This window comes from Lipotes vexillifer, unplaced genomic scaffold (genome assembly GCF_000442215.2).
Source record: "Lipotes vexillifer unplaced genomic scaffold, Lipotes_vexillifer_v1.1 scaffold299, whole genome shotgun sequence".
In the NCBI taxonomy this organism is placed as follows: Eukaryota; Metazoa; Chordata; class Mammalia; order Artiodactyla; family Lipotidae; genus Lipotes; species Lipotes vexillifer.
Window position 1 is genome coordinate 1,068,009 of NW_006784347.1, and position 14,806 is coordinate 1,082,814.

At 50.6% G+C, this 14,806-nt stretch overlaps 1 protein-coding gene across 1 annotated transcript in view; it reads left to right on the forward strand.

Moving 5' to 3' along the window:
- Window positions 1-2,099: 2,099 nt before the first annotated feature.
- Window positions 2,100-14,806, forward strand: part of MRC2 (mannose receptor C-type 2) — a 53,077-nt gene continuing 40,370 nt past the window's right edge. Inside the window, exon 1 of the mRNA XM_007456749.1 lies at window positions 2,100-2,209. Within this exon, the coding sequence (XP_007456811.1) occupies window positions 2,100-2,209 (110 nt within the window). The remainder of the gene's footprint in view (window positions 2,210-14,806) is intronic.

A 14,806-nucleotide genomic window follows, 5' to 3' on the forward strand; every position in this document is an offset into this window, starting at 1 on the left:
CTTGTGTACTGGGAGCTCAGGGCACCGTGCTGGCGAGTGGTGGACTTTCTGGACCCACGTGATTCACTGGTGATGTCAGGTAGTCAGCTTCTGCCCTCCTGGTGGGAGGAATGCCCAAACCTACTTGAGCTGGTGGGGAAGAGAGATCCAACCCTGTTCCAGAATCTGGAGGGCTCCTTGGGAGCCCTGCCTGAGTTCCCTTCCGGCGGCAAGGGGACTCCTTGGTGAGAACTGTGGCCAGCACAGCCAGAGATAAGCAAGCAGATAGAAGCCTGTAAGATGACTTAGAGAAGAAGCTTCCTGTGTTTTGGCTGCTCAGACAGGAAGAGAGGGCAGCTTAGCTGAAGCTGGCAAATCCTGAACCCCCTTGTAAATAATGTGAGAAAGGGGGCACCAAGAGGATGATCTTGGAGGCAGCCCCAGTGTGGTCAGTAACCCGCAGAGCGCTGGGATCCCAGGACATGCCACATCAAGATGTGTACTAAAGGGCAGTGAAGGCAGTCACCAGAAGGGACTTAGGTCTGTCAGACCTGCCCAAGCTAGCTGTGGAGTGCCAAGGGCTTTGCTGGCCTGACTGCTAACCATTTTTTAGGACCAAAGTGTGGATAGTAGGAATCTTCCCAGGGGACTCTAGGGGATTTTAGTGGGCGCTCACTTTGGGGTCCTGCAGCCTCTAGGTTGATATTTGCGAAGAATCTCAGCCCAGCAGGGATGGAAAGAGCTAGTGAGCATATTTGGCCCCATACCCTCATTGCAGCGATGGGGAAAGATTTACCCAAGGCAAGGGTAGTAAAAAGAAAAAACATTGAATTTGTTATTTCCAAAAATAGCACTGAGGTGGACAGTACAGGAAACAATAAAATTTATATTACAGTTTCATAGTGTTTTTATTTGATTTACTCGTGGTGGGAGAATGTGCATCTTCTTCGCATTAGGGTCTCTGAATGTCTCAGGCCGGCTCTGAGCCCAGACATCCCAAGTAACTTTTTCAAGGTCGCTCAGGGAATCAGAGGTGGGGCTGGACTCTTAACATCCTCTCAGTTCAGTGCTCTGCGCTGCAGTGACCTGTTGCATAATACGAAATAACTGTGGCTTGTCTTCTCTTTTATGAAATTTCCATTTGGTCCTTTGCGACCCGTCAGCAGTCCGGTTGCTGGTGAGAGTGATGATGTCTGTCTTCCGGGACGTCCAGTGGACGGATTTTACCTGGGTTTCTGGATACAGCCCCATCTAGCAAAAGCACTAACACCGATTTGCGCCAGAGACGCAGACACGGGGGACACGCAAATGCTAAAACAACACTTGCAAGTGTTTGCCCTCCCGCACAGGGCACAGGGACCCTGCCTCCCCCTCCCCCAATCTTTGCCTGGGTGGCCGAGCCCTGGGCTCCGCCCCTTCCCCATCAGACCGGGGGAGGGGTCCTCCTAGGCGCGGAGGTAGCGGACGCTTGGCGGCTGGAGACGTGGGCAGAAAGAGGCGGGACAGAGGGGGTGCCAGGGGACTGGGTCTGGCCGCCTGGGTCCGCCGCGCGCCGCCGCCCCGCCCAGTCGGGTGGTGCAGCCCACGTCCCGCCACGCGGTGAAGTTTGCGGAAAGTTGCTTCCCAGCCCGCGCCAGCCGAGGAGTTGTGACGCAGCGTCTGGGGCTCCAGGCCCGGACAGAGAGGGAAGGCGAGGCGGGGAGACAGGGAAGCGGAGAGCGAGAGAAAGAGTGCACGCCGGGGTCCTCCTCGACCCCGCGGATCCTTCTCTCCCGCCTCCCCTCCCTCTCTCTCCCTCTCGGCGCGCTCTCTCGGGCCCCCGCCTCGGCCCCGCGCCCGCCCGCTCCTCCTCCCCTTCCCCTCCCACGCTGCCCGCTTCCCTTCCCCTCTGCCCCTCAAACCCTCCTCCCGGGTTCTGCGCTCCTCCCTCCGCCCTCCCTCCTCCCGGCCTGCCTCCTTCCCTCCTCCTCCCCTCCTCGCCCCGGGAGGCATCACTTCTTCCCGGCCCGGAGGAAGACGCGAGCCCCTCGCGGGCGGTCACCACAGCCCAGCGCCGGGGTCGCCACCGCGCGCCGCGCCCGTGCGCCCTCGGTCCCTGCGTCACGCGCCACGCCGCGGGTATGGGGCCCGGCCGCCCGGCCCCTGCGCCCTGGCCTCGTCACCTGCTGCGCTGCGCCCTGCTCCTCGGGGGTCTGCACCTCGGCCGCCCCGGGGCCGCCGTCGCTGCCCTGTCGGGTAAGGCGCTGCCAACTTGGCCAACTTCGGGGGCGGGCGGGGGGAGCGCCGGGGAGCGGGCGTCTCCCGACTTTTCCCTCCTTTTTTTTTTTCTCTCAGAAGTTGTGTGTGTGTGTGTGTGTGTGCGCGTGTGCGTGTGTGACTGGGTTTTAAAAAATCGTCTCCGCTTTTCTGAAAGCGGGGGAGAAGGGAGGAGGAGCGCGCCTGGAGGTGGGGGGAGGACCTGAGTGGAACCAGATGTGGCGGGCGGCGGGGGAGGGGAGCCCGGGGGTCTCGAGCCGCCTCGGAGGAAGAGGGCGGGCTCTGGGAGGACCCCCGCGCCCGCCCTCTGGGACCACCCGGCGCCGGCCCTGCCCTGGGCCCGGGGACAGGCAGGGCGCGTCCGACAAAACCAGGGGAGGCTCCAGGCCGGGCTCCTTGCTTTGCTCCAGGACCGATGCATTACTGTTGTTTTTAAATTACTCGTAAGGGCTTGTTTGCCTTTACCGGCACCTCGGGGATGTTTGTATTTTCTTTTCCACACTTGGTCTTCAAGGACAGCCTGTGGCATGCGGCGTCCGCACCAGTTGAACGCAGCTCTGTGGGGCAGTTTTGTGCCATCAGGAGGATGCAGCGACAGGCTGGGCACGGTGTGCGTGTGCGTGTGCGTGTGTGTGTGCGTGTGGTGGTGTAGTGTTGTGTGGGCGGCTCTGGCCAAGCTGGCACCCCTCCAGAAGGGACAGATCTTGGGCGGCAAAAAAGCTGCTAAAGATGCAAAAACCCACCCGACAGAAAACAAAAACCAGAAGCTGTGCATTCTTTCTGCTGGTCTTTCAAAGGATGACAGTGAAGTGTGGGGACAGACAGACCCCTCACCAGGAATTCCAGAGGGAAAGGGAAAGATCTACTTCCTGGGGGGCTTGCAGAAGTCAGAGCTGGAACTGCCAGGGAGTGTGGTTATTACAGCCCCATTGCTGGGCCTGTTAAGCTTGGTCTTGCTTTATGTTTCATTTGGGGAGGGGGCTGAGTGAAATGGGACAGTCAGTGCAGCGTGTGCAGTTTTGTGCCAAGTCCAGACAGCCCCATGGAGGATCTGGGGCCTCTAGCCACAGCCAGTGCTTGCTGGGTTGGCCTGCCCCACTGATGGATGGCGTGATGTAGGCGACCAAGACACGTATTTGCTCTGATTGTGCCCGAATTGTGCCGATGGGAGAGGTGGGGGCCGGGTGATGCATATTCACACCGGGCAGAGCCCCTCTGCTGAATTCCAGGCCCACCCGGAACTGAATGTCAGGCAAACACAAACCAGGAAATACCTCCCTGTCCACTGCAGGTCCAGGCACCCAGGCTGTTCCCCTGCCTCCCTGCATCTCACTCCTCTGTGAAGGCAGGCTGGGTGGGAGGGGTGGAGGAGCATGGCTATTCCAAGAGCCCCAGAGCACACTGTAAAGCCAGACCCTGGGAGAGTTGTGGCCAGAGTGCTGACTTGGCCTTTTCCCCTATGGAGCCTTTGACAGAGGGAGCTGGAGATGTCTGGTGAGAGGCCAGGTCAGGGAGGATGCCTGGAGTGGCCCTCTGCCTCTGCGTCTCCTCCAGGCCCCCCTTGCCCTTCCTCAGGCTGTCCCTGGGCTTGTATCCCCCATAGCCTCCGAGAGGCCAGTCCCCAGGGCAATGCATTGATCACCCCAGAGAAGCTTAGGTGTGGGCAGGGGTGGATGGAGGGGAGCTGGTGATGAGGGTGGGGGTGGGGTGGGGATAGCCTGGTCTCCAGAGCAGCAGCTGAGCAAGAGAATGTTGAAATTGTTGCAGGTACTGTCCCTGCCCTGTTCCCTCTGCCCAGAATACTCCTCTTCTAGCCGAATTCTTTCCTTATCCCCCTGTACCTGACGAATTAGGTGGTCACTGGGAAGAATTTATCAGCACCACACTCCAGATGGCCCCAGGAAATGCTCGTGGGAGATAGGATTAGGCTTGGCAGGCCAGTGCTGTGGGGGTGAAACTTACCCTGGGGGTGACGTGCACGTGGTGGCTTCCTGACCACCAGTAGGGGAGAGGATGGGGCACCGCAGAGCCCCTTGGGGGTGGCAGGGCAGCAGCGCCTTCTTGGTGTGGAATGGCAGAATCCATCTTTTCTCCACCTGCTGTGGAGTACCCAGAGGGGTGCCCTGCAAAACTTGGGGCTGGAAGACCTCTTTGTTAATTGCAGTGTTGATGCATTTTTGTATCCTTCGCTGCTCCATGCTGAGCCAACTACTTGGGGAGGAGGGAAGGTACAGGGGAGGTGTAAGTTGCATCCTTAGAGAAGCAGAAGAAACTGTGTGGGGCAAAGGGTCACCAAGGCCTTTGGGAGGGACCAGGCTTTGCAGACGTGGGGAGGGGAGCGGAGAGGGCGAGACAGGCAAGGCGGCCTGGGCTGTGCTGGGGATTCTGTGGAAGCTTGCTGGGCTGCGGTGGAGAGTTCCTGAGTTGGGTGGGGGAGAAGCTCGAGCAAAGAGGAAACTGGCCAGCTTTCCGGGAGGCCAAGGTGGGGGAGCAACTTGCTGGCTGGCGGTGGGGAGCCCTGGAGAACCCCTGGGAGCTTCTGACCAGAGGAATGAGGTGCAGATTGGAAAGAGCGTTGCTGGGAGCCCCAGGCATCAGATATCCAGGTCCAGGAGTGAGGAGACCTTGGGAGATCTTGCTGTGGGGACAGACCCTGCTGTCTAAAGGACAGGGAGGGAGGCACCCTTTTGGAAAGGCAGCAGGTACTTGCTGCTGCTGCCAGAGTCAGCCGGACAGATGGCCTGCACTTCTGGCCTAGATCCTGGTGAGTCATGGAGTTCAGAGCTTTCTTACTGCCCCTCCACCCAGTCTTCCTTTCTCCAGCCCCTTGCCTTCTGTGAGCTGCCAGGGCTGAGATAGTGCCCAGCTGAGCTGCAGTTAGTGCTGAGATCCAGTCCTCTGCTGGGTTGACCTGGACAAGGTGAGGGTGCAGGCAGGGGAGGAGGAGGCCAGGGTCTTGGTCCCCATTGTTCACAATAGGGAAATCTCATCAGTTTCCTGATGCCTGCAGGGTACGGTTGATTGGGGCCGGTGAGATGATTTCAGAAGCGCCATGAAATTCTCAGAAGAGCATTCATTTGGATTCACCACTAATTTAAGCGTTAAATAGGCCCCCTGTTGCACCCTTCAGAGGGATGAAGTGGTAACAGCGGTGGCTACCATTCTTCATGCTCTGGGTGCTGTGTGGCATACTGTAGAACAAGGGCTCTTGCATCTCTCACAACCCTGGGATGTGTTATCACCCATCTCACACACTGCTGGTCAACAGACTAGCGATGTTAAGTCGTTTGCGCAAGAACACACGGCTAGAAAGAGGTGAAAGCGAGATTCGAACCCAGGTGTGGCCACTGAGCCTGAGCACTTAGGTACCAGACCACGCTGCATCTCCATAAAATGAACTTTGCCAGAGTGTTAGGAAAGGCTGGAAAATTCTGCTTTAGGGGCTTTCCCCCAAAGCCCCAAGTCCTCCAGAACATCCTCTCAATGTGTCCCCCTGAGAGGAACCCCGGGAAGGGGGTAGAGTGGGCGGCCCTCTGTTACACCCCAGCTGTCTGGATGCTTGTCTCTTCCCCAGCCCCAGGGGCCCCAGACGCAGGGATGGAGCCCCCCTCAGTATCCTCGGGGGTCTGAGGTGCCTGCTCCTGAGGGACTGAAGGGGCCCGATGGAGGAGGAGCCCCGCTTCCCTGCGGTCAGGGATTCATATTTGTTCATCCAGTCAGTCAGAGGATGTTCACCGAGCCTGCGCGGTGCTGCGGGAACGAGTGACTGCGGCCTGTTCTTGTGAGCCCACCTCCCCTGCACCCCCTGTTGGGGTCCCTGGACTTGGAGGGCCTGGGCATTGCTGACAGGAAGTGTTCCTTCCGGTTTAGTCCTTCATGAGATGACGGGGTGCCGCTTTCCTATGACTGGATCCTATAAATCTGGGGTGGAGGGGGCCTTTGAGCCGTGATGCAGCTCTTGGAACTCACCCCGGGCACTGCAGATCCCAGTCACTCCTCAGCTAGGGGCTGTGTCCTGAAAAGGCAGAGGGAGTGAAGGCTGTGTAGTGGCATCTACGGCATCAGCCAGCTCCAGCCTCTTAGAGGACAGATTGGGTTGGTCCCCCACCTATGGCTCCATGTGCAAGTCCAGTGGTTAGTTTCTTTCCTGCCCTTTCCCCTCTTCTTTGGACCCTCTGTCCCCTCTCCCGAGCCCCTTGAGCGTGTAGACTCCTTCCATCCTGCCTGGCTGGGCCCAGGCTCTCTGCCTCTCCTCAGCTCTCCCCGCCCCACTTGAGTACCTCTGACTGTGCATCCTGCCCCCGCAAAAGCCTTGGTTGTGTTGCAGGATGATGGCTCTGAATCCTCAGCTTCTTCCCAGTCACCCAGCCCCCCACACCTTTTCCCTGCTCTCCCCCTTAGCGCGCTGCGCCTTCCTCCCTGAACCGTCACTGCTCGCCCTCCCATAGGCCTTTGCACACACTGCTCCCTCTGCCTGGAATGCCCTTCCTCTCTTCTTGCCTGGCTGCCACTGCCCCTTCCTTCCAGAATCAGGATCCTGAGAAGGGCACCGAGGGGTCCTGGTCACTGCCTCTTGGGCTCACCTGGGATAAAGGGACACAAGCTCACAGAGGGCGAACACGGGGATAAACCCGAGAAGGGAGGGGCAGCCTTTTTTCTCTTTTTCTTGGGGGTCACTTCTAGAAGGACATGGTGAGAAGCTGCCGTGGTGGGCCAGGAGCTCCTACAAGGAGAAACAAGAAGCCAGTTTCCCAGCCTCTCCCGACATCCTCAGAAAGTGTTTGGAAGGGGAGGCGGACACGGCGCTCCCCACTGTAGACCGAGGCTGGAGGGGGCGTGGCTGGGAACGCCCCGCCTCCTCAGGCTCAGATGTAAATCGGGACAGGGTCGGTGGGGCTGTAATTAATGCCACTCGCCAGCTGCGTGACCTCGGGCAGAGGCTCAAGTTTCTTCATTTGTAAAATGGGAAAAATAAAATAATAGCCCCTCGTAGGGATATCGTAAGAAATGATGCCAATATAGGTATGAGTTACGTGGTACAGTGCTGGACACAGTCACTTCTTAACAAATAATATTAAATTATTGCTAATTTTATTATTATTAGGAAAGGAAAACATGAATATCAAGGGACTTAAACATGAAAGAAACACAGTCCTCAACATACAAAGCCCTAACTACGGCCACTTTTTGTTTTGAATCAAAGTAGGTCTTTGATTACCCTTTACTGCTTGATGACATACCATAAGGGCCGAAAAGTAACCATACTTTTTCTGAAAGTAAATTTAAATCCTAAAGAAAAAAAAAAATCCATCCTCAGCTGTCCTTACCCCTTAGGCCCCTCAGTTTACTTCCTTCCTTTTTCTGCTTCTCTTCATCCTGAAGCTTCTTCAGCTATACTTCCTTTCAGAGCTGAGTTCCCTAGACTCTGCCCTTTCAGTGCATAGCGAGCCGCCAGTCATCCTGCCTCGCCGTAACCTGCCTCCTAAGGAGTTGCCTCCCAGCGGTCCTGGTAATTAGGCTTCCTAATTACGAAATGCAGTGCCCCTTTGCAGGCCTCACCTTGCAGCCTGGGTGCTGTTGATAGCCTCAGTTTTGTTTTGTTTTTTACATCTTTATTGGAGTATAATTGCTTTACAATGAATGGTGTGTGAGTTTCTGCTTTATAACACAGTGAATCAGTTATACATATACATACGTTCCCATATCTCTTCTCTCTTGCGTCTCCCTCCCTCCCAACTCTCCCTATCCCACCCCTCTAGGTGGTCACAAAGCACCGAGCTGATCTCCCTGTGCCACGCGGCTGCTTCCCGCTAGCTAGCTATTTTGTGTTTGGTAGTGTATATATGTCCATGCCTCTCTCTCGCTTTGTCACAGCTTACCCTTCCCCCTCCCCATATCCTCAAGTCCATTAGAGCATATGCATCGTTAAAACTGAGGCTACTACCCTGAGATAGCCTCAGTTTTAACGATGCATGCTCGGTGGAAAACGGTCAGACCATACAGGGGTAACATGTAAAAAATCTGAGGTCCTCCCTTCCCCCCACACGCACCCTAACAGTAACCACTGTCAGTAGTTTTTTAAACGGCGTAATCTTCCGTTCTTTATGCATATACACCCATATAAATACTCCTTTTACACAAACAGAGCCACGTTTTATACTGTATAATACAATAAATTTTATTTAATAATATTCATGGCATTTCCATTACAGCCTTCAGAGCTGTGCCATTCTTAATGGTGCTCAGTAGTTGGTAGGAAGGATGTACTGTTTTTTTTTTTTTTTTTTTTTTAGCTGCTTCCCTATTGATGGACACTGCTTGAAAATTTTCTTTCCCTCTGGCGTCTGTGATGTGGTTTGCATCTGCAGTCTCTGCCTCCTAGCTTCCATCCTCAGTCCAGAGCCCACATTGTTGCCAGATTTGTGATCCAAAAGGGCGGATTTAATTGCCAACAGAACAGAGTTGAATTGAGAATTTGAGGCCTTCCATGGTCAGGTTCCAGCTTTTCTCTTCAAACCCTTGGGCAAGTCAAATTCAGGTGCCCTGAGTCCTGCCCAGTGAAGCCTCCACTCCCGCTTTTCTCTTGGCCAGGAACACCTGGCTCCGCAGGTGTGGCTCTGGGTCCCCGCTCATACCTGCAGCCTTAGCTGGAAGGAGACTTTCTCCCCAGACTCCTTTTCCATTTCATCGCTGCCACCCGCCTGGTGGAGCCCCTTCCTCCCCTCCCAGACTGTGAGCACCTCTGGGGCAGGGCTTTGTCAACCCTGCACAGCTTCCAGCCTTGGACACTGTCATTTAGTAAATATTTATTGAACCAAACAAAAAAAGACAGGTGTTCCAAAGAGCTCCCCCCCACCACCAGTTTTACTGAATGTAATTGACATATAACATTGTATTGAGTTTAAAGTGTACACATAATGATTTGATATCTGTACGTATTGCGAAATGATCTCCACAATGTTAACATCCATCACCTCACATATTTACAGTTTTTTTCTTGTGATGAGAATTTTGTTTGTAGTAGTGGAAAGGCAATGAGTTTGTAGTAGTAGAAAGGCAATGAGTTTCCAGAGTTTTAGATGGTGTCACAATCGTGAAAAACATATGGCATTGAATTAAAATAAACAGAAAAAAAGTCCAGTGGACCGGAATACATTTCAAAAGTAGACTTAGACTGTTATAAGAACTTAATGTAAGACACACCAGAAGCAACACACTAATGGGAAAATGAATCTGTACTTGTAAAGGGTATTGGACAACAGGATTATAATTTAACATTTTTAGTTTCAATTTACAGCTGATCACAAGAAAATTCAGCTGGCAAGTTGTCATGTAGAAAGTGCAAAGATCACTAGAAATTAAAGAAATCAACTTTTAAAAATATGTAACTAAACTAGTAAAAATAGAAAACCTAATCTTGGCAGAGCTGTGAGGCAACTAATATGTATGACTGGAGCATGTAAATTAGTTCAGTTTTTTAGCATTCAGTCTTTCAGACAAGATGTAAGAAACTAGATATGTAAGACTTCATTTCCTTTGACCTCATAATTCCACTTGGGGAATTTATAAGGCATTAATCCCAAAGAGAAAAAAAATGTTCATAGAAGTGCTATTTATAGTAGCAAAACAAATTGGAAACAATCTAGATGCCCAACAACAAGAACATGGCTAATCAAGATATCTTAACACGATGGACAATTTACATAGTTCTAAATGACAAATATAGAACATAATGACACATGTAATGCCAGGGACTTCCCAGGTGGTCCAGTGGTTAAGACTCCGCCCTTCCAATGCAGGGGATGCAGGTTCGATCCTTGGTCGAGGAACTAAGATTCCACATGAGGTGCAGCAGTGTGGCCAAAAAAAAAAGAACTAATGCCAGTACATGGAAATATATCTAAGAAGGAAAGTTATCATGACCACAAGGCAATCATACAAACTAATATACACACACGGGTAATAATTAAGTGAAGATGCATGTCTGATCACTGACATGCATTTTCTCATTCATTTGGTTAACTGTTTTGTTTTCCCGAGCACTGACAATGTGCCAGGCGTGGTATTTGATGCTGATGACACCATGGTGAACAAGCCAGTCATGAATCCTACCTTCCTGAAGCTTATATTTTGAGAGCAACCTCTCCCCCTAGCCCCAAATGTAGAGGAACATTCTAGAGGCAAATGTGTGCTGATTTCATTTTAGGTGCAATTTTTAAGTTTGTTGGAAGGAAGATGGAAGCAATAGACTGCTTTGAAATCTCAGACACAGGGTTGGGAACCTGTCTGACTGCAGAGGGAACAGCATGGAGTCAGACCAGCTTGGTCAAATAGGAATTCAACAGGAAACGGCCTTGCAGTCAGTCCTGGTCCCTGAGGAAAGGATTTTCTAACTTCATAGATGCTTAACCTTATTTCTAAGGATCTGAGGATCCTTGGTCACATTTGCTTTACCTCGCTGTGTGTGTGTGTGTGTGGGGGGGTGAATCTTTCAGTAGTTGTAGACGTGACATATCACACCAATACTCCACCATGTATCAACTAAAAGCAAAGACATTCTCCTATAAAACCATAATACGGTAAAATCACATCCAAGAAATACAACAGATACTATAGTTTTTTCTAATATGTAGTTCGTGTTTCAATTTCTCCAGTTGTCCCAATAATGTCAGCTATCGTTTAAGTCTAGGACTCAATTTGGTGTTGTGTCTCTTCAGCCTCTTTTAATCTAGAATAGTTGGCCTTCTTGTCTTTTATGACACTGGATTTTTGATGACTTCAGGCATCACCTGTTTGGTAGAGAGTTCGCAGTCTGAATTTGTCTGATTGTTTAATCATTAAATTCATGTTAAACATTTTTGGAAAGAAAACCACAGGGGTGGGACACAAGTGTGTCCTTCCCATCGTATCACATTGTCGGTTTGTTCCCTTATTGGTGATGCTGACTTTGATCAATTGGTTCATGTGATGTCTACCAGATCTCTCCACTAAAAAAGTACCTTTTCTCCTTTGTATTGAGTAGATAATCTAAGGAACTATATTCTTTTTTTAAAGATTTTTTTTGATGTAGACCATTTTTAAAGTCTTTATTGAATTTGTTACAATATTGCTTCTGTTTTATGTTTTGGTTTCTTGGCCGAGAGGCATGTGGGATCTTAGCTCCCTGACCAGGGATCAAACCCACACCCCCTGCATTGGAAGGCGAAGTCTTAACCACTGGACCGCCAAGGAAGTCCCTAAACTATATTCTTTTCTTTTTTTTTGATAATTTTTTTAAAAAAATTTATTTATTTATTTATTTTTGGTTGCGTTGGGTCTTCGTTGCTGCACGCGGGCTTTCTCTAGTTGTGGCAAGCAGGGGCTACTCTTCGTTGCGGTGAGCGGCCTTCTCATTGCAGTGGCTTCTCTTGTTGCAGAGCACTGACTCTAGGCGCGTGGGCTTCAGCAGTTGGGGCTCACGGGCCCAGGTGCTCCGCAGTATGTGGGATCTTCCCGGATCAGAGCTCGAACCCGTGTTCCCTGCATTGGCAGGTGTATTCTTAACCACTGCGCCACCAGGGAAGTCCCTAAACTATATTCTTAAAAAAGCCAAGTTGCTCACAGCAGTACTATTCATAATAGCCCAAAGCTGAAAACTAGCCCCAAACTGAAAATTACCCAAATGCCCATCAACAACAGAATGGATAAATTATGGTGGCTCCACACTATTAAGTAGTATACAGCAATGAGAATGAGCAACCTACAACCACATGCGACAGTGTAAGGCTCACAAAAATATTGAGCCAGATGCATTCATACCATATGATCCCATCTATATCAAATACAAAAAAGAGGGTAACACTGACCTATGCCGTTTGAAGTCAGGAGAGCAGTTACCCTTAGTGGGAGAAGTTGTAACCAGAGGGAGTCACAAATAGAATTTGGAACAACAAACAGGGAGGAGACGTCTGGAATAGTACGGCAGGAAGCTCACATAAGCCATTGAGAAAAACACAGGAACCTCCACTAGTTTTAAGGCATCTAAGATTAGAATACATGAGCCAGTAAAGGCTGGGAACAGAATTCACAAAGAAGGAATACCAATGTCTAATACGCCTTTGGAAAATGTTTTAAGTCACTAGCAATAAAAATTAAAAAAAGGCAAGATATGCTTCACAAAGTGCCAACAAAGATTGATGTAACAATATGGTCAATATATTATTTATAATTAAGAAAAATCTGCTTACAGGTTGAAGAGTAGTAGTAATAGCTAGGGAATGAGTAAATGGAATGTGGTGTATCACATCATGAAATAGCATACAGCCATTAAAATGGTTTTTACAAAATTAAAAGATACAGAGAAATCCTTTTCCTAAAATATTAAGTACGAAAACAAGACTCAAAAACATTTATTTGGGTGTGCGTATGTATGTGATATATAAATGAATGTAACTTGTATGTGAGGCATAGAGACAAGATAAAATTGGTAAAAATCACACCAAGATTTAACAGAAGTTATGTCGTATTCTGTTATATTATGTATTGATTATTTAACAGGGGTGATTTTTCTTTTTAGCATGTCTGTAATTTGCAGCAATGGGATGGCAGAGGACAACTTTCTTTGTCCAACCAAGTGATTCCAGTCGCACCCTCCGCCCACTCCCATCACCTAACTGGTCCAAGCCTGCAGCACGTGACCCCACGGAGCCAATCAGAGTCTCATGGGGGCAGAGCGGGCTTTTCCCAGGCGCGAAGGGAGCCCTGCAGGGTCTGGTGCAGCACAGAGGGGACAGCCTGGCTCCAGGAGGGGAGAGTGGAACCTGGGTTCAGGGTAGGTGGCCCTGAGACCCAGGCTGGCCGAGACCCTGGTTACAGTTTTCCCTAGGCACTCCAGGCCTGCCCCTCTTGTTTTTTGGGGGTTTTTTTTGGCGGTACGCGGGCCTCTCACTGTTGTGGCCTCTCCCGTTGCTGGGCACAGGCTCCGGACGCGCAGGCTCAGCGATCATGGCTCACGGGCCCAGCCGCTCCGCGGCATGTGGGATCTTCCCAGACCGGGGCACGAACCCGCGTCCCCTGCATCAGCAGGCGGACTCTCAACCACTGCGCCACGAGGGAAGCCCCCTCTTGTTTTTTTAAAATGATGAGTTGGAGTTGGGCTTCCGCTACTTGCAGGCGAGGAGGCCTGTGTAGGAGGGTCAGCCTCAGAGCGGGGTTTTCTGAAGGCGCGCTCAGGGTGCTCACCAGCAAGAGCTGGATCACCGGTGTAGGCACCCGCCTCAGGCTCTTTCCATTAACAGACCCTCCAACGCGAACCTCTTGATCTTGCACTTATCAGCTGAGTGTTTACAGAAGGGACAGCTGGAGAGGATGCGAACGCTGTAATACAAGTTTGCATTTCAAGACACTAGGACACGAAATTCTGTAAGTACTAAATGGCTGTCCATACTGACAAGATTGGAATGCAAATCAAAAAGGTAGCAGTCAGGGGACAAGCTTTTGGAAGGCTTCCTCCTTTTTGAAAACCTTATGACGTTTCTATATAACACTGTAACAAGTGAGAGACATGGAAACCGTGTTAATGTTTACTGAGCACGTATAGTCTTGAGCACGTATAGTCTTGAGCACGTATAGTCTGCCAGGGTCAGTATTAGGCAATTCCACATGCACTGTATTTTTTTTTTTACATAAATTTATTTATTTTGGCTGTGTTGGGTCTTTGTTGCTGTGCGTGGGCTTCTCTAGTTGCTGCAAGTGGGGTCTACTCTGTTGCGGTGCGCAGTCTTCTCATTGCGGTGGCTTCTCGTTGCAGAGCACGGGTTCTAGGCACGCGGGCTTCAGTAGTTGTGGCGCATGGGCTCAGTGGTTGTGGCTTGAGGGCTCTAGAGCGCAGGCTCAGTAGTTGTGGCTCACGGGCTTAGTTGCTCCACGGCATGTGGGATCTTCCCAGAACAGGGCCCGAACCCGTGTCCTCTAAATTGGCAGGTGGATTCTTAACCACTGCGCCACCAGGGAAGTCCCTGTATTTTTAATCCTCACATTCCTCTATTTCACGGATAAGGAAATTGAGCCAGATAGGCTGCGAGCCAGGATCACATATCTAGTGATTGGTGGAGCAGGGCACTCAGTCCAGTTTGCTTCCCTGCATGGTCTTCTTTTATTTTGTAAACAAAGTATGCATTATAATGTAATGAACATTTGCGAATCCACCACCTAATCCAAGACAGAGAACATTACAATACTTACATCTACCGATGTGCTTGTCTCTCTCTCTCTCTCTCTCCCTCCCGTTCCTCCCACCCAGTCTCTATTTTGTGTTTATCCATTCCTTGCTTTAAAATTTTTTCATTCTTGGGGTATAATATAAATACAGGAAAGTGAACACACCATGTTCAGATGTTCAGCTCAATGAATTTTCACAAACTGAACACACCCATGTAACCAAGGGTCGGATCCAGCAAATAGGAACATTACCAGTATTTCAAATGCTTTTAAACATTTTTTCCATAACCTCATTAGACACGGATATTTCTTCTTCATGAATTGTCTGTTCATACATTTTTTTTTTTTTTTTTTTTTTTTTTTTTTTTTTGTT